This window comes from Typopeltis vanoorti, chromosome 19, assembly GCF_054136105.1.
Source record: "Typopeltis vanoorti isolate ZY-2024b chromosome 19, IOZ_Tvanoo_1.0, whole genome shotgun sequence".
In the NCBI taxonomy this organism is placed as follows: Eukaryota; Metazoa; Arthropoda; class Arachnida; order Uropygi; family Thelyphonidae; genus Typopeltis; species Typopeltis vanoorti.
Window position 1 is genome coordinate 90,598,150 of NC_143567.1, and position 23,543 is coordinate 90,621,692.

Consider the following 23,543-nt stretch of genomic DNA (forward strand, 5'->3'; position numbering starts at 1 on the left):
TTTTTTTTCATTTTTATCGTAGATAGATAAGAGCAGGTGTATTCCATGAGTAATTTTTTGTAACTGAAAAATCAGAAGGAAGTTCTAAAATATGTATCATCTGAACCTCCGTTAGGGCGGCATCAAAAGAGTGGTTCAAACACTGCATTTAAAATTTTAATTTACATAGTTCGAACCATGTGGTCGAAAATCGCCACTAAATTTCATTCGTCTCATTATTTATTATTATTATTATTGAAAATTTAAATTTCGCAATTTTTGTTTCACCTACATAGTGGATTCGTATAATTAAAAATGCATTTAATATATATATATATATATTTTTAAAAAAAATAGTGATATCTGCATAATGTAGAAATCACCTATAACGTAAGTCATAAGTGAGAGTTATACATAATTAAAGTAAACATTCAGATAGTTCTTTATTTAATTAAAAAAAAAGTTCGGAGATTATCTACAACACATTGTTAGCTCATTCATGCTTTAAATATATTACTCAATAAACAAAAAGCAAGATTAGTGAGTGATTATGTTCATAGGAAACAATTAATATCCTGATAGATTAAAATCACCGGCGCCCAAGGGTGGCACACTCTGCGTGCTTTATCATTTGTGAATGGAAAAATACATTTTGATCGCCATGTAAAAACTGTAATTATTATAGTTGGAATCCAATCAAAATTGAAACCACTCAAGAATTTTCTCTCAACGTCTTAAAATATTTAATTTCATCCAAGTGTGAGACGAAGGTATTTTAATAGTCTAACAACAACTCAGGGTGTAAATGGGGGGGGGGGGGGAGAAAGAAAGAAAGAAGAAATCATGAAGTATTGGCTTCAAATAAATTTATCTTGTATGATTCTCTTCTTCTTAAACCCATCCGTCCTATAAGATGGGTACAGTCCTCCGATTAGAAGTGACAGCGAATTTATGTAGCCGACATGCTACCCCCTCAGCATTCCGGACAAGTGTTGAAACCGATTTGCTTGTTTTGAGGAACGGGAGAAAAACACTCCACCTCCTTATAAGACCGGTTAAGTCAACACCTGATAAAGGTTCCTGACGTCATTGGCGGGGTTCGAACCCGGTCTTTCCAATCAATGCATTCATCTCTGCAACCAGGGGCGAATTCTCCATGCTTGCTGCGCAAGCTCATTATTTGAGAAAGAAGTACTATTTATTTGTTAATAAATGCATGCATTTATAAGCATTCCATTTAGGCTTTTATTTTTGTAGACAGAAGACGTCTTAAGCTTGCGCGGCAATAATTGAACTTTGCATTGTGTATCGAAGGCCGATGCTTGTTCGTCTAGTCAAAGCTACCTTGGCTTTGACTAGACGAATTGTAGGTTGCTCGGTTGTAGGAGCTTCCAGGTCCTCGCAGCAGCATTGTGATTTCATGCGCGCGCATAGCCATTTCACGTCATCTCACTCTGTTGCTTAAACACAGGCCATACACAGTCAACGTAGCTCTAGTCAGTGAGCTTCAGCCAGCCTTTACAAGTGCGCGTGTTGCTTGGGAAAATTAAGTTACAACCAACTTTTTATGACGATGTTATTGATCAGTACATAAAGAAGAACCGTAGGGTAGAATTTGTATTCAAGTAGCTAAATTGAAAAAGATAGAATATCATTTCTAAAATAAATGTTGTATCTGTATGATTAAATGTACATACATTTCTAAATATATAGTTTTAAATGGTCAATAATTCATTATTCCGCCAATCAGACTTCAGTCACATCTCTCACTCCCTGAATGATAAGAAGAACAAGCGTGAATTTCAAGACCAGCATTCGCTCCTGTATACAACTAAACTACAAAGGCTCTTGTATGGTTAGTTGGTTCATTTGAAAAATCTTAACATATTAATTTAATTAAAATAGTTTAGATTACTATCTCAATTTTGATACTTTATAATTTTCTACTAATTGAATCATTAATTCAAGTGTAAAATAAAACTAATACAAAAAAAAAAAAATTCCACTTGATCGTATTTCAAATAATACAGGATCATTTTGGGTGCTACATTTTGGCAACATTTAAAAAGATATGTAAACTAGAATGGCTACGCTTCGATCGAAAAATAAAAAATAAAAAATGTCCTAGGTACTGACGGGCTAACGATGCAGAAAGAATCTGTCTCCATGGAAATTAGAGGAAGTTAAAGAAGTCAATAAAGAAGAAGTAGTGAACGCAAACATAAGAGACAGATAACTTTTTCATACTATCTGGTAAAAGGCGTGTAGTTAATGGCTGATAAGATTGGGGTTCGTTCCACACACACAAAAAAGTAAGGTTAGCAATGTTGAATGATTTTTTCCCCCCTCTTCTTAAAGTGAAATGTTCCCCGAGATGGTACAAGAAGCAAACAGGATGACAAAAGACGTCACTAAAGGCCCAATGTCGCAAGTGCCTCTGAATTACTTTCATTCTCTTGAGGGTCATAAAGCTATCGTCAGATAACGGGTTTTCCATGACAAGTGTGCACCGTAACCATAACAACTGTAATAAACACCAAGTCAAATTGATGTCAGCTTGAAACAAAACGAAACACCGACAGATATTGGGAATTTTTTTTTCTTTCTTGTTGTTGTTATTTGAATGCTTGTTGCAACTCTTTGAAAGGTATGAATTTTTCTTCCCGAATTAATATACCAGTTGGGGAAAAATTTGTAATTTTTTGACACGCTGCCCTTTTTTTTTTATCATATTTAGAATTCCATATAAAATTGCTAATGATGATTTTTTCCACTACATTACGTTTCGACAATAGACAGCTATAACAACAAATCTATTATTACGTCACTGCACAAGCTGTTCATTTGTTAGTATTACGTAAGCGCATTTATTGTTGGTGTTATTTACACTAACAATGAATGTATTTTTCTGTCAGTCACATCCGGTATATCAAATGGTGTGAAGCAGTCAGCAGGATGAGCCTACTGGTCCACTCAGGGTCGGACAGGATGACCCATTCATGTTATCAGCTCCGACTGCAGACCTCATGAAATATAATGAAAGCAGTGTGACACAAGGGAGGGATACTCCACTTACTTTATATACACATAAGGTCATCCATAAATTATGTTATTTTTTCCACTTTAGAACTCGTAAATTTACTTTTAACAAAGAAATGTGTACTGATAGAAGTTTTGGTCAACCACAAACGCTAAATATCCTTTAAAATTATTGGCCAAACTCTTTTTTTTTGGGGGGGGGGATATTTTATACGATTTCTACATGACATAACCCTCTAACAATCGTAAAAATGGAAAAGGTTCTATTGTGGGCATTCTTTCTTCATCAGGTTCTTAAGCTAGTCAGTCTTTGGCAGAGATAAGTAAGACTTTTCGCAAAAAAAAAAAAAAAAAAAAAGCAGGGGGGGGAGTAATCTAAAAAATTCTAAAAAATCGACTGTACATTGCATACGTAAGCCTCCCTGAGCTCAATCAGTATAGACGAAGCCCTTTGGTCGGAGAAAACCTGGGTTCGATTCCCGTCAGTGATGGGAGGAACTTTATCTGGTCTCTTTCGATTAAAGGTGAGTTAGCCGGTCTTATACGGGGGGAGGAGGTTTTTTCTTCCAGAAACTCGGGTTTTTCGTCCACCAGAACAGACAAACCAGCCCCGTGAACACACATGGATTACAGTCATGAATAATTCCCAGCCATATGCTGGTCCCGAGCCCGGATAAAATAGGGGGCTGGTGAAAGCAATGGCGGACTACCCTGTAAAAATCTTACCAGGAATATTTTGTGGGCCAAGCCTACAAAGTCACCTACGATCAGAAACGACTGAAAGGGAAAATCAGACATGATTACATACAAATAATTATCAGTTAAGATTAGGAACATAAGATGATAGCATTTAACACCTTTTACACGGCACGTTGGCAATTAATGCACTCAACTGCCGCGATGGTTCAAGTGGAGACGGTTACCCTAATTTTCGAAAGTGAGGACATATATAATGTACTACCTCTGTGTGTAGTACCCCCACACACAGAGGTAGTACTTATATACTTGGTTCATGAGACGTTTCGGATCAAAATATTGTTAGGCCTAGTTCTATAGAATTGATTTTCTATCTGCGGATTAATTAAAAGCAAATGTTGCTTAGTTAAAACAGTGAATAACATGTTAATTAGAGGATGATTTCTTATTCCCCCCCATTGGCAAACCAATTGTGGGGAGGGGGAGTTTAAGACCGGAAAAAGTTACTGCTGACAAGGCACCTCAATGGCTATCTGTGTCGCAGTCTTTCTGCCAAATTTGATCCATAGGAAATCCTGGCCGATGGCTTGTTGGAAACAACCCAATCAAGGGTTACGACCGCTGTGGTTAATGACCTGGATAAACGCTGACCTTTGATGTCGGGTTTCTGGGGATTGTCTTTTCTCGTATGACAGTATTGATTAGATAGGTAGCTATCCTCTGAATGGTGAGCACGAGGCAAACAGCTCGTGATGAAGATGTAATAAATAATGAACGGGTGTGCCAGCAAGGGTATCAAGAAGACAATCATCACTCCAGAAAAAATGTTTACGTCTTAGGAATTTTTTTTTTTATCCAAAGGTGACAAAAAATGACGACATACCACACAGAATTAAGTCGATTGTCTATTTAACAGATTACTTAAGTATAATAATGATAAATGAAGAGTGTTCTTGCTAAAGGTTAAAAAAAATCTAAGTTAATGAATGAATAGGAACCAACTATAATAACAACCGATTCTGAACAATTCTGTAGAAATCAACTGATCTTGACGCAGTCATCCATTTCAAGTAACCCCCCCCCCCCCTAAGAAGTATTCACCATTTACGAAACAGTCCTGGAACCAATATTTCCTACGGACTGTTGCTCCGATTTGCAATTTCATTTATGGCGTGATTTACTATCTGATAATGCGGTCCACCGAACCAGAAGTAGTCAGCATAATTAAAATGGTTATTAATTATAAATCTGCAGGCCTCGTTGTGTCCAAACGTTCATCTATCCAGTGGGAAAGGTGATTCTTCATCAACACACTTTACCAACAGAAATGAGTTAGTACATTTGTAAATAGATCAGCTTCAACAACTGTTCTCTCTCTCTCTCTCTCTCTCTCGGAGAGAAAGATAAATGTCGTAAACGTCTAGATTGGATACGGGATCGTCAAAGAATGCAACAAAGTAGTTAAAGTTGTCGTAACCAAACCCCGCACTAAATAATAGAAACAAAGCGACTTACAAACACACTAAGATGTCTCCACTATTCCATTGAGCAAAGAGCAATCCAAACTGCCTTACACCCCCCCCCTCCACCTCTCCCCTCCTTCAGTGTTCACAAGAACTCCAAAAAGGTCACACACACACACACACTTTATGGTAGTGATTTACGACCGTGATGACGACTGCACAGCATGTGTTTACATGGACGACACTTTCTACTAAGTTCGGGACACTAGGCTTCAGTACGCGAGAAGATGGGCCACCTCTGTGGTGACTTGCCAGGCATCCTGTATAAATAATCAGTGAACAAACAAGTCATTAGTCTCCCTCTGTCCACCATTACACTGATTTAGGAAGGAATGATGGCGTGAAGTAGTACCCAGAAGCTGTGGAAGAAAGAATATGAAGATGAACTCTCCATTCGTTTCTATGCAAATGAAATAATAACTGCGTGTATCTGCATGGATGCTAAGATGTTGGTGAATAGAATAAACAGTGAATAAATGATTTAACGTAATTGAACTAAGACTCGTTCTGGACAATAACTTTATTACTCTTATATATTTTATTATTTATTATTTTTGCATACTAATTAGCAAATTAACGTTTACATTAGACTTGTAAACGACAATTTTTTTTCATTGTTATAAATCGTATGAAATCTACTGCTCAATGGTATTGTTGCACTTGAAAATTACATATTTTCTTCCATTGTTACAAATCGTATGAAATCTGCTGCTCAATGGTATTGTTAGACTTGTAAACGACACATTTTCTCTCATTGTTACAAATCATATGAAATCTACTGCTCTGTGACATTGTTAGAATTACAATGTTGTGTTCCATTGTTTTTGCAAAATATCGTATCAGTCAACGGCATTGAAGACTTACGTTTTCTTTTTAATGTTTACAGAATGCATCATTTTCAACAAATATTATGATGTACACAAATCCCACTTTAGTCCCATGAAAACAAATACTTATCGGTGACCTCTAAGTTGACGTTGAAGTACAATTACCAACTAGCGCTCTTAGGGGTGTTGGAACAAGGGGGGAGGGTGATGGTTGGGGAGACTGGGTACGAAGGTACAGAGGAAATATTCCAGCTGTTGAAAGTTGAGAAGCTTTTGCCTGGATTTTTTTTTTCTATCTTTCTTTCTCTTTAATTAGTTCCCGCTTTCTTAATGATTTCTGTAAGGGTCTGTGAAGGTTGTGGGTGGGTTGAGGGAGGGTGATTTCCTGGTATTCAGTGTGGGGAAAAACAGAAGGGTGAAAAGCGGAGAAAGGAGTTCGTTACAGGTTCAAGCTAACCTATAAACATAGATCAAAGCGTTGCGACCTCTCGACCCCAAGCCACCATGTTGAAGTTCAGAGGTCAAACATACACTGCGGAAACATAAAGGACTGTTAAGAATAACCCTGAGAAAGTATCAAAACATTAGTAATGATTTTAAAAAAATGCAGTCATTACACTGCATTCGAGGTTGCTATGCAGAAATGTTAAAGGTCAGTTGTCATTGATACAAGTTCTTTCATTCGCTAATAGAATTATTAAATATAGTTAAATGTAGTCCTTATAAGGACTGGCGGGGCGAAGCAAGAATGCTTTTCATCTTCCCCATTATCTGTAGAGGACAGTGTAGGGATAAGGTGTTACTGAGCTATTAAAGCTCTGATCATGGCAAGAGCAATCGCCAAGTCTCAGTTAGAACTTCATTGGCTACAGCACTGCCATCCATTACCCTCCAAGGGTATTAATCATCGCCATATGTTAAGGTAAAGCCGTCTCTAAAAATTCGGACGACCTAGGCTACTCAATCGTGGGCGAAAGACCGTCCATCTCAGCGTTCGCTCCACTCAGTGATGGCCTTCTACCCACACGCCACCACCGAGCAGAACCGCTCAAATTCCGAAGAAAAGCATTCACCGACAAAGCCCCTCACCGGAGATTCAAATTGTTCCCTTAAGGCAAAAACCTTACGAGAGCGAACTCAAACTCTCAAATCTCTGCGCCCCAGGCGGTAACAGCAACAGCCGAGCCTCAGTTAAACTTCATTGGTACAGCATTGCCATCCGTTACCCTCTGTTTAAGTAAAGGGGTAAAATCTCAAAAAATCAGACGATCCCTAGGCCACTCATTCGTGGGCGAAACACCGTCCAAATCTCCGCGTTGGTTCCACTCAGTGAAACTGACCACCGAGCAGAACCGCTCATTCCGAAGAAAATAATTCACCGACAAGAACCCCTCAGCGGGCCGTGCCGGAGAGCACTTTCCCCGGAGACTCAAATTGCTCCCTTAAGGCAAAAACCCTAAGAGAGCGAACTCTCGAAACTCAGCAGGATAACAGCAACAGCCGAACCTCAGTTAAACTTCATTGGTACAGCATTGCCATCCGTTACCCTCTGTTTAAGTAAAGGGGTAAAATCTCAAAAAATCAGACGATCCCTAGGCCACTCATTCGTGGGCGAAACACCGTCCAAATCTCCGCGTTGGTTCCACTCAGTGAAACTGACCACCGAGCAGAACCGCTCATTCCGAAGAAAATAATTCACCGACAAGAACCCCTCAGCGGGCCGTGCCGGAGAGCACTTTCCCCGGAGACTCAAATTGCTCCCTTAAGGCAAAAACCCTAAGAGAGCGAACTCTCGAAACTCAGCAGGATAACAGCAACAGCCGAACCTCAGTTAAACTTCATTGGTACAGCATTGCCATCCGTTACCCTCCAAGGGTATTAATCATCGTATCTCCAACTCTTAAATTAAATAAATTAAATGTTAAATGTATTCTCTATTAAATGCAGTTATTATATATTTCATATACAAATAACTAAATGGTGTATTAGCATATTTTAAATTACTTTATATATAAAATATTTAGCTATAGAAAATTTCTTTTAGTATTCTTTCTAGAAAATGATAATATATAATAAAATATATACTTTTGCTTTAATTTTCTAACCGTGTGTAAAAAATCAAAGTCTGCGCTTGTGCAGACTTATGACTAGAAAAAAAAAATTAAAATCTCCATTTAGTAACAATAGGAACATAACATACGTAGATTTTACGTAACCAACAGATTACGTAAACCCCTGAAATTACTTAATTTTCCAATTAACCTCTCCGAACAAATAGCGAAACGCACTTGTTACATTTTACGTGCAACACAACCAACACTTATTCAACGTCGCTCTCCAAAACACACACATCCGATTCACCCACCCACCCACCACGCTAATGTTCCAATATACCCCCTTAAACAGCCACGTGCGCGCGCGCGTGAGAATAGGGGGGGGGGGAGAACAAGACCCCATTAAGCTAGTTTGTAAATTGACAAGTAGCACGTGCTTAACGTTGCTAGTACCGAATCGGGAGAACACGTGAAATTGGATATGACACGAGATATTTTAATTATACAATCAGGTGTGCTTCGGTAGCGCAACACATGGGAGTTCAGAGACGACGTGAGAATGGCGACCTCTCTCGAAGTAGAAATCCGCACTGGTGTGTTCAGTTATCTGCTCAATGTCTCCCTTAACACATGGTGAGGCCTATCAGCTATTACATGTTTGTGGGGGACGTTGGATGAAGCACTGTATATCAACATTGTTTTAGCATATATCGATGACTGTTAACAGCAGATCGTTTCTGTAATTTTTTATAGAGAAGCGATCATTTTAAACAGCTATGTAGTTAGAAATAGACCTTTGAAATTGACACGTTTGAATGCTATCCGTTTCTGTTTCTATGGTAACAGAAACGCAACAATATAATCATCTTGTTATAACATAATTTATCACTTGATTCATTGTTCTACTGTGACATCATAATATATCATAATTAGAACATCCAATGATGTTCTAAGCTTTAGAACATCATTGTAAGCCGTTTCTAAAGCTTAGAACATCAGATATTTTTAGGTCACATCCTTCCTCTAATGCTTTCCATTATAGAACTCTTTTTTTCTCCCAAATATTGGGCTAAACATTTGTTAGAAAATAATCGTAACGATTATTTTCTAACAAATTCTAACATACGAATAAATAATTATTTATTCGTATGGGGTTCCCCTGTTCCTCTACCGTCCCTCAGGGCTGGTTGAGCCCTTTTAGTGAGGGAGTAAGTATGTATTTTATGACTGTAGATCCGTATGTGTTCACAGGCCGGTTTGTCTGTTCTGAGGGACGAAAAACTCGAGTTTCCGGGTGAAAAAACCCTCTACTTCTGATAGGAGACTAACTAGTTCACCTTTAGTCGAAAGAGAGACCACATAAAGGTTCCTCACGTCATAGACGCGAACTGAACCCATGTCTTTCTAACCAAAGGGCTTCGTCTATACCAACTGAGCTACGAAGGCTCTAATAACGAACTAAAAATATAGCGTGAAATGCTTGCAGTCACGTAAAATCCATAAAAAAAGGTGAATAAGAAAGGGTCTGTAATTAGAATAGTTCCAACATTTGGGGGAGGAGTATTGATATAAGTCAGAAATTACTGGTTTAGATTCAGGAAACCGAATACTTCGTTCGCTCTTTTAATTATAAATTATAATAATATCAGTTCTTATTTTGAATTCAGTGATATTTTATTATACGAAGAAAGTCAACCAAGGCCAATTTGTCATTGTATCTATTAATAGGTATTAATTCTGGAAAAATTCCCATGTTGCTCCTCTAAGTAACATGGGAATGTTACAAAGGTAGGTCCGTTTTTTTCTTCCTACATATTCTTCATATATATCTGTCCATATAAAACATCAGTAATGCCCTAAAATTTGAGCAAAAAGCCAATGATATTATAAAAAAGGGGCACTCCTAAACAAAAATAGGCATAAAAATAATACCATCGATGTAGCTACCAAAATTTATTTTTTTAAGTTCAGTTCCAAACTGAAGGAAGGTCTCTAAAAAAGGCTCCAAAGCAGCCTACACTTGAGGAAAGGGGGAAGTTCGGAATTTTTTTTATCTATTGGTTCAACAGGATGATTCCCTACCCTACGATGTCACATACTCATTAGATCTTCACCCGTAAGCTAACCTCGTACTAAACAACACAACACCTAATGATAACTTCTATTAACAATATTCCTTCGCGCAGGAAGTGTACATTTTCCTGTTGAACACCCCCCTTATTTCTTTCCCTTGCTTTCTCCCCCTTTCTTTCTTTCTGTTGAGAAGGAGGGGGGGGGGTGGACAACATCACTAAGGCTTTCACACCACAAGGACCGCCGACAACTCCCGAGGCTATACAGGATGTTCAGAAACCGTCTGTAGCAGGTGGGATGCATCTCACGATGTTTTGAGGCTCCCGTAGGGCACGTGGACTCATGCTTTATCGGAAGGAGGAGTGGCAACGGTGAGTAAGCGGTGAACAAAGCGTGACAAAAGACTAAAGACGAGCAACTAGCCTGTCAACAAAAGACCCTTAGCGTTCCATTGACTCTCAAGAAAAAAAGGTCACCGTTTCGAAAATCTTGTCTGGGAGAGAAGTGCATTATAAGAGGGGTGGGGAATAGACCAAGTTCAACACTTAACCCTCACGGGGGTCCAATTCTTCGGCTTTGAATTTGGACACTTTGCATATTTTAATCCAACCGCCATTTCCAACGTCTTTCAGGTGTAGCCATTTTTGGCCTTCTAGTGACGTCCTTTAGCCATCATTTAATTGGCTATTGTGAAATTAAAGCGGGGTTCCTGTAAGCCGTTGGTGGGTCATCAATCTTAATAAAGTGTTATGATAGAAGAGGAAGTGATACGGATATTTACGGGGTCATTCCGAAAAGGTTAACCACACACACACACAACACCAAGAGAAATTCTTGAAAATTTTGCCCGAGTTGACGAAGGAAGTTTTCTTGAGTGAGCTGTTGAAAGTCGCCCGACTGTCTAATTAGCCTTCCGTCAATTAATTGACGGAAGTGAGAGAGCCCGTGTCGTTCAGGTATTCTTTAATTTCCGCAACGAAAAAGAATTCTAATTAAATAGACTTAATTAAAGGTTCTTAATTGAATTAAGTAGAACTTCGTGGGGGGGGTGAATGGTCTTGAAAAGGGAAAAGCTAGGAGGCGGCGCCCCGTAACATGTTGACGAGTTTTGGCTTACTTTTACAGTCTGCCACATCCGTAGTTGCGATTGATTTAACGGGCATCCCCCCCCTCTCTCACGCTAGGGGGGGTAATTTGAGGTTTCTTAGTCAACCTGTTACGTCCTTCTCAATCTTGGATTTCTTCTTAGAAGAAAATGCATTCGATGCAAATAATTTACATAACAATGTAATCATACGAATTGCCAACAATAACTATATCATCAGATCTGATAAACAATACGTTATATTGTTTGGGGCATTCCAATTGTTACGAATATCATACGCAAAGTTAGAAATATCCCCATGTTATGGTGGTTGCTATGGGAACTGTGCATTTCGATATAACTTATTTAAACAATGTCAGGTATTATCAACAATATTTGCATTTTAATTATCACTGTACTCTTGACAACAATGCTGGTTACTATAGAAACTAAACGGGTTTTTAAAATCAGTTATTTGCAACAATGGTAGGTAATAACAATACTTGCATTTTAATTGTCATTGTACTGTTAGTTGTGGTTGCTATGGAATCAAAATGTGCGATTCAAAAATAACATATTTGAAAACATTCGATTGAGAAAAAATTATTTCGAGGTTTTTAATGTTATTTTTTCAGTTGAATGAATGGAGAATATCCCAGTCTTTTAACACAGACTTCCTGTCCTAATTTCTTCAAAGCGCTGTATAAATAAACACCATAAGTATATGGGTCAAACTTAGCTATTCTTAGTGTAGTTTAAAAGTGGCTAAAAATTAACTAATGTGTCATGAGTATATTTCTGTAAACTTCTTTAAATAAATGCGCTACTATTAATTCATATAACTGATTATGATACAGATGGAGAGAAAATAATGAATTTTCTACCAATTTTAAGACGTTATCGTCAAGAATTTGTGGCTAAGGAAGCTGTGGCATTTTAAGCTTGGCGTTGTTATGGAAACAGCCGTTGATTGCTAATCAGGAACGCTAAGGAGGGCCGATGGCTTTTATGTTCGTTGAATATTGGAGTTTGAACTCGTGGGTAGGTGGCGCCACTCTAAAAAAAAAATTCTACAAGTTGGGATTTTCAGAATTGCAATTTAGTAAGAAATCTATTACATCATGGCGGTAGTCTAAATGAGTCAACGAGGGAGTGATTTCACAATACTTTGTGGATGGTTCTACGCCATCATTTTCGTGGCTGAATTTTCTGTTGAAGTCGGGATATTCCCTGTTTTTTTATTATACGCATTTGACCTATCTCTGAAAGTGAAGTGGAATCACACATCAAAAATCCATTTTTAGCAACAAGTATTATTGATATTCCGAGGTGAACGAGGTTTCAGACTATGAACTTTATCTAAGAGCCACTGACATTATATTGCCCCTTAACACGAATAAAGGCGAAGAACTACGTCCAAAAAGCTAATCAGATTTTAGATTGATGATCGCACTAGAATTAAGTGTGACCTTCAATTCATATATATATATATATATATATATATACTGTATATATATATATATATATTTTTTTTTTTTTTTTTTTAATTTTTCGTATCCTAATTTTTCGACTTGTATTTAAACAACACAAGCTAAGGTAATGTTCTAGACTTTGATTACGACTGGAGGTCATAAGATTTTAAACTTCCATGCAAAGAGTTCTCACATTACATGCTATCAGTGTTATTCGCATGGCATGGAATGTTTTTTTTATTGCACAAAAGAAGTTTTATGACAATGCATTTAAACATGGCTGGTTTAATCTCTATGCGTTCTGAAGACTACCATCATGTTCGCAATATTCCTACACTTATAGATAATAAAATAACATCAACAATTACTACGTAATTTTTATTATACTCAGCAGCTGTTGAATATACACATCGAGAGAGAATTCTGGGACTTACCTCCCTCTGGGTTGGCTAAGCCTAACGACCACGCCGTTGTCAACCACAAGAAGACGTATGCCAAAAAAGGGGTCAATTTTGTCATGGTGTTTGTTTCTCGCGGCTTCCTCATTACGACAGAACGTAGCAGCTGGAGCGAAAGTCGATGCCGGGACCTTAGGGAGGAGCAAATGCACGTGCGACGCAAACCCATAAGTCCATCTTCAAGTTTCTTCACGCGGGTTGCGGGAGGTTGCAGAAAAAAAAAAAAAAAAAAAAAACCGAATGAACGATGGAAAGAACGGGGGAAAAAAATGATCGTAACAACACAAGCACGTGGAGTCCTGTGAAGGAATTATCCGAAGGGATTGCGATGCTATGAACTAGTACGGCGGCGGTGGAGTCGGTCGCTTCAGCTTCTAGAGGAGTGTACGTTTTCCCTTGGGGGAGAGACGCACGTGGTAAACGACGCTCCCGACTCGGAAACGCAGCTATTCGCTGTTATCATAGGATTCCGATGAATCAATGCTTAGTTCCCACGATCTCGGAGCCTCCTTCCGTAACCCATCGCTCGTCCTGTATCTTCCGCTGCCACTGCCTCACTAACTAGTTGTGGCCCAAACTTATGTCGGTTCTCCCGGCATGAGCAGAAACGCTCCGAGCGTTGCCCGACGCATCCAGTCACAAGTGACGTGTGCAGCATTTACTCGGAATGCTAGACAGCGCGCCTCCCTCCGATGGCATTCGATTGACCCCTCCTTTCAGTCCCGCTTTCCACCCCCCCTTCCCTCGCCTTTCCCCGTACTGTTTTCCCCTGGACTTTCGTCTCACCCATGAGTCGTAACTCCTGGAAACCCAGGAGGGCGTTTTTGTGGTAAGTTCTTAGCAGAGATGTACAGATAGGTGGTAGGGACGTCCCGCGTTTTGTCTCGTGTTCTGATAAGAGAGCGTTTCGGGTAAAAACTTCTGAAACCTTCTTTGAAGCGAAATGTACCACGTGGTCTTGTTCTTCCATGCTCATGCTGCGTTTCAAAAGGACAACGCAAAGATGGACAAGCCACCATTGTTCGCATGTAGGGTGTAGTGTGACAATGGTGGATTTTAGGCCCACCGAATTAACATCAGCACGGAGAAAAATACTTCACTAAGTTCATTATTGATGATTTATATTCCTAATAACTGTTATTAGCGATAACAACTGATTCACGATAGCCTTTCTGTTAAGTGCGAAGGTTGAGTGGGTATTTTATCGGTATTAGAAACATTGATGGGAATTTATGTGTCATGTGTTTGGAAAAGCGATATGAAATGACTCGATTCAAGTAGTGGCCTAAGCCAGGAGGGTGGAAGGTCGTCCAAAAATTATTAATTCCCTTTTCGCACTTCATGTTATAGTTATATTGCATTATAATATAATATAGACCAATTATATTATAATTATAATATAACGGACTCTTGGCTTATTGATCCAGGACTGATTACCCCCCCCCCCCACTCGAGACTGCTTTTTATGAGAAATGCTTCACAGATGAATCGGCCTAGTTTAAGAATACGATGATACGGAATCATTTGGCAAAGGGACGCTTGAATCACGATGACGTCACTCTTACTAAGTAATGTGAAATGTTTGAACAAAAGAAAAGGGTCAAAGGAGTGAAATTTCTTACTATGAATCTCTCGTTTTCCTTTGTTCATTTTGATAAATGAATGTTTGTAGTCTTACAATGACTCTGACAATCCTACCTAAGGTTTGAAAGATGGCGCTGTAAGTCAGCATATATACCCAACTTAATGGAGTCCCATATTTATTTATTTTTCAATTCCAGTCTTAGCTCATTTCGTAATTTTACCCTAACTTGTTTCTAAATGAGTGAAAAACTAATTAAAATAATTATGGGATTTATTAAGGCAGTAAGACATCTCATTACTGGTGTTACAAGACAAGTTTTTTTTTTAAGAAATATTATTCTTGATAAATTAATACAAATTAATAAATTATGGGCTTCTTCATAAGAACAACGTCAGAGTAATTAATGGACGAATATTGGCATTTGGCCAACGGAGATCGATGGAATGCATTAAAATTACAATAAAGTACATCCTCTTTTACGACCATAATAAGTTTTTTTTCTTCTGTTTGAAAAGTGCAACGATGTTAGGCTCAGTATAATTATAATTTCCAAGAAAGGCATGTTTTCAATAGAATACGGATCAAAATTCTGATTCCAGACTCACGCATTGTGTAATGGGATATAAGGGGCATGAATAGGTCAAGAATGTTCAGGGAAGAATCACCAAGGAGAGAATCTTTTTAAAGTCAAAATTGATATATGGATTCAGATGATTATAGGCATTTTGTTTTGAAGAATTTAGCTAACCATTTTCTTCTAAAAGATTTACAAACATTTTTTTTCTAGAAGAAACCTTTTTTTATCTAAAAAGACAGAAATTTTGGGAGAAATAAACTTTTTTTTAATGAATAAACACAAAATCCCCCCCCCCGTAGAATAAACAGAATATTATTTTTCTAGAAGAATCAGAAAAAATTTAGAACAGGAACCATTTTTAAAATAAACAGATTTTTTTCCCTCCTAGTTCTAAGATGCACGAAATAATTTTTTTTCTGAATCAGAAAAAATTTAGAAGAATAACAAATTGTTTAAAAATACACAATTTTTTTTCGTAGACTAGAAGAATAAGAAAAAAAAATTAGAACAGAAAAAATGTTAGAATTACAGAATTTTTTCTAGAAGAATAAAAAAAAAATTTATATAGTAAATCGAATTTTTTTCATAGAAAAACCAGAATTTTTCTGTGTTTATTCAAATTCCAGAATTAGAATAAACACAGAAAATCGTTTTTCTAGAATAAGCACAGAAAATTTTTATAGAAAAAAAAATCTTTTTTTTCTAGAATAAACACAAACTTTTTATAGAAAATAATTTTTTTTTCCAGAATAAGCACAGAAAAATTTTAGAGAAAATAAAGAAAATCTTTTTTCAAATTAAGCATAGACAACGTTTTATAGAAAAAAAAATTAGAATAAGCAGAGAAAATTTTTTATAGAAAATAAAAGATGATTTTGTAACAAAAACAGAATTTTTTTTTCTAGAAAAACACAGACACTTGTTGGAATAAAGAAAGAAAATTTTGTTTTTCTAGAATAAACAAAAAACTTTTTCGAATAAACACAGAAACTGTCCTCTAGAATAAACAAGAAAATTCTTTCTTCTAGAACAAACACAAAACATCTTATTTTCCAGAATAACTCAGAAAATCTTATATATTTCAGAGAGACAATTTTTGGCAAACATCACACAAAAATTTCGCGAAACTCAAAGAAATTTGAACTGAAAAAAGTCAGTTTCGGGTTCAAGGATTTTATTGCATCCATTCTCTAAATAATCCACAGTCAACTGTGCAAAAGCTGTGATGCATGACGCTTTAAGAAAAAAAAAATAGCACATAATGGTGATAAGGGTTAAACATTACTGTTCTAAATTTTTTATTCATTTTTTTTTTAAATAAGCTTACTTTAAAAAAATGTTTGCAGTTGTATTCCATTGAGATTAAACATTACAAGAATGGTTCTTTTGAGTTTAATTTTCGCATGAAGTAAACAAATTCTTGTTTCGAGTCACAGCAAAAACGTACCAGCAACTTTTTTTTTTTATCTCTTAGCAACTACAACAGTAGCGCCCTCTTGAATTTTTTTTTAAAAAGCCATTACCTAATCGCCGAACAAAGAGTCATGCCTGTCTTAGTGATTACAGTTCACGTGCTGACGACCACACATCGTAGGATCAGATAGGGCGGTTAGGAGCAGAGGCGATACAGACGGGGGAAATTGCGGCATTAAATCCCGTTTGGGGAAAGAACTTCCCTTTTTATCTCATAACCTTAAGACGCACCGCGATTTTAGGGCAGTAAAACCTGATCTACCATTCTTAGGCCTTGTTCCAGCACACTTTCTTTACGCGTCTTTACTTTTGATGGTACCACTAATCCATGCTAGCGTTTGTTTCCGATCCAGAGAAAGTTACGAAGGGGGGGGGGGAGAAGATCATCTTGCAAGACTTTAATGGGAAGAAGACACTAACTCAAGTCGTTCTCTAGAGTTTCGAGAGTAACTGGAGAGAAAGGTTAAGACCGGACTTTTAATGATGAACCAAACAAGGCTGATCGGAACAAAAGGATGCAGAACAGATTCGGTCTCATTGTAAGCGAATTCGGATCAATCTGAATGACGCGAACTTGTGAAGTGCGAGTTTTTATTCTTTATAGACTTAATTATGTTATGCAAATGAATACATAAGAAAAAAATAATGCAAGAATAATACAGCAGGTCAAAATATCCCGTTTATTTTGTAGAAAAACAAGTCTAAACGTGTCTTCTCAGATGCCAATGTTTATTGTGTCTCGCTTATTGAAGGGATTTTTCTGAAATTTATCTTACATTAATGGCTTTCACTGCCGTATATACTTGCATTGAAAGGTATTTTACTATGCTAACAAACTCTTGTTCGTGTTTTTTAACATACTAAAACAGTCCTGATTCAAATACGATAACACCGTTGCAATATTAAAAGCAGGTATATTTGTTCGGAACATTACACAAAACGTTTTTGGTTTTAAATTTTTAAAATTTCTTTAAGTTTGTAAGTTATTTTAAAGAATGCATAGGAAAAAGTAAAATTTTTAATGTAATTTGAATAATTTTTATATTTTTTTCAGAATATTGCTCTAAAATCCACTACACCAAAAATATTAAAATATAAGTTTTATATAACAAAGATGTTTATACAGGCTGGTACAAGCTATGAGGGGAGGTAGAGAACATCAAAATCAACCATATTCACATGGGACACAAAGATACAGAAATAACACAAGGCAGTAAGTAGTGTAAAAAACTTTATTAGGCGTAACTGAACAGTTCAACAGTAGTTGAATGCATAATATTGTATACGAGGTGCATGTCTGCCATCTCAGCGTTAGTAAAACGACGCATGTTCTTCGTACGACGTCGAAAGCTTGAATGAGGAAGCCCCAATTGCTCACCTGGAGAGCTGGCGAACAGCGCCAACTATCACTTTCCGGTCATGCTTTCTTATGTGAATATGGTTGATTTTGATGTTCTCTACCTCCCCTCAATTGCACGTACAATTCTGAACCACCCTGTATATACTGTTCTTTGGCTACCCGTATGGTGACCGGGATAAGAATAGTCCCACTGTAGCCCATGCATGTCGTACGAGGCGACTAAAATGGGTACCCAGGGAGGGTAAAGGATGGCAATGCTGTAGCCAATGAAGTTTTAAACGAGGCTCGGCTATTGCTGTTACCTTTCTGCCATGATCAGAGCTTATAGCCCTATATTACCTCATCCATACATTTTCTTCTACAGATAATGGGGAATATGAAAAGCAGTGTTGCTTCACCAAAAAAAAAAACAAAAAAAAAAAAACGTTATTTGGTAATAATCGCATAGTCGTAATGTCTGAAAGCATTTTTTTATCATCTGAATGATTGGATAAATTACGTTAGGAATATATAATTATAATAAATTACATTAGAAATCACAATACATTTTAGTTGGAGTCGCAATATTTCTGTTCGAAATATGTGATATTTAACTTCGGCAAATGGTAAGTTTAAATAAATTCTAATTATATTATAAAACAGCATTTCTTACAAAAATTTAAACCATGCCTGCTACTATAACTCTTGAATAATTTTCATAAATTTTTAAATAAATCTAATGTATTTGTAATATTAAATAAAAATTTGTTTAAACAAAATCAGATACTGAGAACATCTTTCAAAATTTTTGCTAAAAATCTATACACCAAAAGTGTTAATATATAAATTTTGATATAAATGCATTCTTCTTAACGTTTCTTGAGTGTTTATTCATTCCTTCCATATAGTCCTAGGCACTTTTATACCGAATTGATAGTACATATTATAGTAGATGTTATTTCAGTCAATTTTTTTTATTTTAATGCAGAAACACAGCATATGCATTACTGGTATAGAGCATCTGTTAAATTCCGAAAGTTTTCTCGTTGTCATAAAAAAAAAAGAGTTTCTATCTCTTACCCTAACTATTTAAAGGCTAAAATAATCTCAATAAGAAAAAAGACGCCTCTGTGGCTGAATGGTTTCGTCACACTTCACTTTGTTGGAAAAGATACTCGAGTTTGAAGCCTGTTTTGTGATGACAGAAGTATCCCAAAATAGAAATAAAAATCTATTGTCTGAACTGTGATATCATACGATTAGTTTCGACGTGCTGAAACGCGTATTTTGTAAGCATTTATTGATATATGAAAATTGAACCTGGTGTTGCCATAGTTACAAGCATAATATACTATTCCTAGTAGCCTCCAGACTCCAGAAGTACATACTCGCTGCTCTACAACAATGGAAACATCCCACCCATCTTATTCAATGAAAGAGGGAAGTATTTTATTTATTTTTAGAATAGTCCGACCCACAAAAGATTGTAAATGCAAAGAGCATTAGTATTATGGATAGGAATAAAGTTAGATAATCCTGGGGATTACTAATTTTTCTTTTATTTCCCTAACTACTTCAGTCATGGTCAGTCTTACACCGGCTGGTGAAAATTATCTAATATCTGATAAAAAGAAATGTGACATTAATCATTCTGTCTATTTTACGCTTATGCATATACCCACATTGTACTATGTAGGCTTTTGAAACCAGATCCAAAGGATGATTAATGCTTTCTCGTAGTATCGTATATCTACATATTGCGTGTATTCTTATAGCCTATTTTGCCTGTTTTGTGGACGTAAAACCCGAGTTTCCGGCAGACAAGTCTTTCCACCACTGTATCAGACCTGCTACCTCACCTTTAGCCGAAAAGCCCTGATAAAGATTTTTCGCGTCGTAGACCGGATTCAAACCCAAATCTTTCCAATAAAATGACATCGTCGAAACGTAGTGAGCTTTGTTAATTGTCAATTTTTAATACTGTTTATAACTAGATTAAAGTGTATATAGCAACAGCGTGTTAAAGAACCACCAACAATAAAACCCCTACTCCGATTAAACACCACTTTAATAATAAAACCGCAAATTGTACTCAATCAAAATATAATTAAATAAAATTGACGATATGTCTACTCGTTTATCTGAACATGTGTTTAACCAGCAGCTGTTTCCGATTTTGACATTCATTGATAGAAGATTGACGTGTTTGTCGGGAAAAAAAAAACTCGACGCCAGGTGGAGCAAGTAGTTCAATGTAAAGATCCGCCAGGAAGTCACTGAAGAGGGACGCAACAACAAGGCACATGTGAACAGAAAGGAGGAGGAGACATATTAAAAACATAAGCGGAAACAGAAACAAATACAGTCGTTGAAAAGCGTGAAATTTGGGGCAAAGGAAAGAGACCGGGTAAAATAAGATGGGGGACAACAACAACGATAAGGAGGAGTTAAAAAAAAAAAAAAGCAAAAGTTCCGCACGTGTATTTAGTAACTCGTCCCGCGTCGACTTGACACAGAAGCGATCATATTACATGTATAGCTGTCCCAACCACGGTGATTAAGCTCCCCGTCCTACGCTTGTCCCTTTGTCACTATCCCTGTATTCCCTTCCATGCCAGTGAAGAGCAGTTACCCCCACTCCGAAGTTAAGGTATGCTAACCACCCGCTAGAGGGAGATTCTTACTTTAGAAATCTATTTATAGCTCCAGCACAGTTTAGCATATAAACAGAAATACAAAATGTTTTTCTCTTGCACGTAAATGGTAAACGAGATGCAAATGGACTGTACGAAATAAACAATATCTCCTGTACCCTGAAGCTATCTGCATCATATTTTACTCGGAAATAGACTTGAGGTACGCACCAGCATCAGTTTGTTTAGATAAGGGAGCGCGTGACATGCTAGTCTCAACAATGTGACGTCACTTGAACTACAACAATTAGCCATTTACTTTTAACAATAAACCAGTACTGTTATGAGATCGGAATTAGGCTCAGCATTATTGCGTAGATTGCAACAATACAAAAAAAAAAAAAAAAAAAAAAAAAACTACCGAAAACCACGTGACATCAAGTACCAATCGAATATATTTTTATCATTAGAATAATCTTCTTGTACACGATTTAATATTTAAAAAAAAAGTTATCTGACTCCAACTGTCGTATTGTATTTGGTAACCTAGTGACACTGACCTTAGTCTAATGCCGACAATTCTTTCATTATTAATTCCTAACCTTTTTAAAGAAGCACGTATGGTATTTCCTGCATTATTATTTTTTTCTTTTACTGCATTTCCTGGATGATATCTTATTTCTTAGTAAAGCAATTCACCAAGATGAATACTTGCATTGTGTAGAATGATATCACACCCAACCCTGAAATGTTTGTTTGTAGTCTTAGGGGAATGCATAACAGCCAACTGTTTACACAATTCTTTTATAACACAAACACGAGCTCTGAGAACAGCCTCTAAAACTTTAAGATCACATATTGGTCTTTCTTAAGGCATCAGTATGCTTTTCTTTAACTTGTTTTATTTCTTAGTAAGGAAGGAGAGCATCGTATTAGTCGACGCTAAGATTTTTTTAAGGTTGCAAGCTTAATTAGCATGCTGAATGGGACTAAGAATTTTTTTTTTAATTTATTTTTGTAATTAGAAAGACAACCCACCCTTTATATAAATCTTTAAAAAATTTAAAAATATTTTAATAATATAGGATTTTTTTAAAATAAATATTTTCCACTAGAAATGACATCCTTTTTAACTAGTGATCGTAAACCACCATCAATGTGGTAACCATAGCAACGAATGAGACCGAGTGTTCTTTAAACCTGATGAAGATATGAGTGGAATATAATTTTTATATAACTTCTTTTTTTAGTGCATTTTATGCAAATTTTTGATTTATTTACAATCTTTATGGGTTGGGAAGGAGTTCACTTTCTTTCTATAGTTATCGATGGGGAAAAAAAAAAAAAAAAAAGCTATTTCATCAGGATGGATTCAGGCCTCTGGTGACCTGGAAGGGTCAAACCATCCCAAAGGGCAGGAAATGTAAACAACAAGGACGCTCCATCTTGATCAACCGATAATCCCTTTAGTCTGTGGGGAAGGGTAGTGTGTCGATTTTCAGTAAGGGAAAGTTTCCGGCAGGAAATGGGAGAGACTGACTCTGAAGAAATAAAGACCTCGGTTAAATGCTTGAGGAAAAAAAAAAGAAAAAAAAGAAAAAAAGAAACTATGGATGGAACTGAAATATTAGATTTTATGGAGTTGAATACGATCAATGCAGATCCATTAGGAAAAAGAATAGAAAATTAAAAGATAAACATTTAAAGCTATTTTAATCAGTCATTTAACTGAACGCCACCAGATGTCACTAGTTGTGAATGTATCTTTTATGAATTTTCTCAGTGATCATTCACAACCGGCTATAGCATACTTTCAGTCGTGCTCTTATGTCTCATATAAGAGCTATCTGGTTGTTATTCAACTAAGACCTTTCTTAAGCAGATTTGATTTGTTATTTTTGACGTTGATGGTTAGTTACTTGGAGTTATTAATATCCTACTCTAGAGAAGTTGAAAACAAAAGGCACGTATTCGAATACACCATAAGGTGAGGAATGATATCTTATGGGATACTGTGGATCTTTAAATATATGAGATACCATTAATTTAATTGAATTAAAAACTAAAATTAATTAATTATCCATTACAATAAACTTAATAAATAAATTAAATTAAACTTTAATAGATCACTCCTTAATCAAAATATATTAAAATATTTCGGCTTCTTTTTGTTCTTTTTTTAAACTCATTCGCGACCTCCCGGACGATCGGAACCCCCAGTTTGAGGAGCCTTAACTAATCGCATAGTTTTAAGTAAAAATGAATATTAACTAAGCCAACAGAAAAAATAAATAAAGCTTACATAAAATGTACAAACGTACATTGTATATAACGTACAAATGTAGAAACGTTTTACATTTGCACTATCTTCTATGACAAGCAGAATTTTTCGTCCCTCTATCTTTACGTATTTCTCTCCTATCTTCACTCTTTCCGTTCCACAGCATATTTTTCTGTAGTGGCGTGTTTTCTGGTTGCCATGGAGTTGTCTCTTTCTGCGTCAGTGATTACCAGTAATTTGAAGTCACAGTTTTCAGAAAGCATCCTGACCTTGAACAAGTCAATCGATATCTCATCCTTGTTGCCGACAAAGAGCGCGCGCGCACACACACACACACACACACACACACACACACACACACACACACACACACACACACACACACACACACACACACACACGAGAAACTGACGAAATAAAATTAGCGACACCAACGGAAAAAATCTCCAA

At 36.6% G+C, this 23,543-nt stretch overlaps 1 protein-coding gene across 1 annotated transcript in view; it reads right to left on the bottom strand.

The window, feature by feature from the left end:
• LOC150096331 (netrin receptor unc-5 homolog) overlaps positions 1-13,292 on the bottom strand; it is a 50,127-nt gene extending 36,835 nt beyond the window's left edge. Inside the window, exon 1 of the mRNA XM_090409034.1 lies at positions 13,182-13,292. Coding sequence (XP_090265160.1) covers positions 13,182-13,266 — 85 coding nt within the window. The 5' untranslated portion in view covers positions 13,267-13,292. The remainder of the gene's footprint in view (positions 1-13,181) is intronic.
• Positions 13,293-23,543: the final 10,251 nt, after the last annotated feature.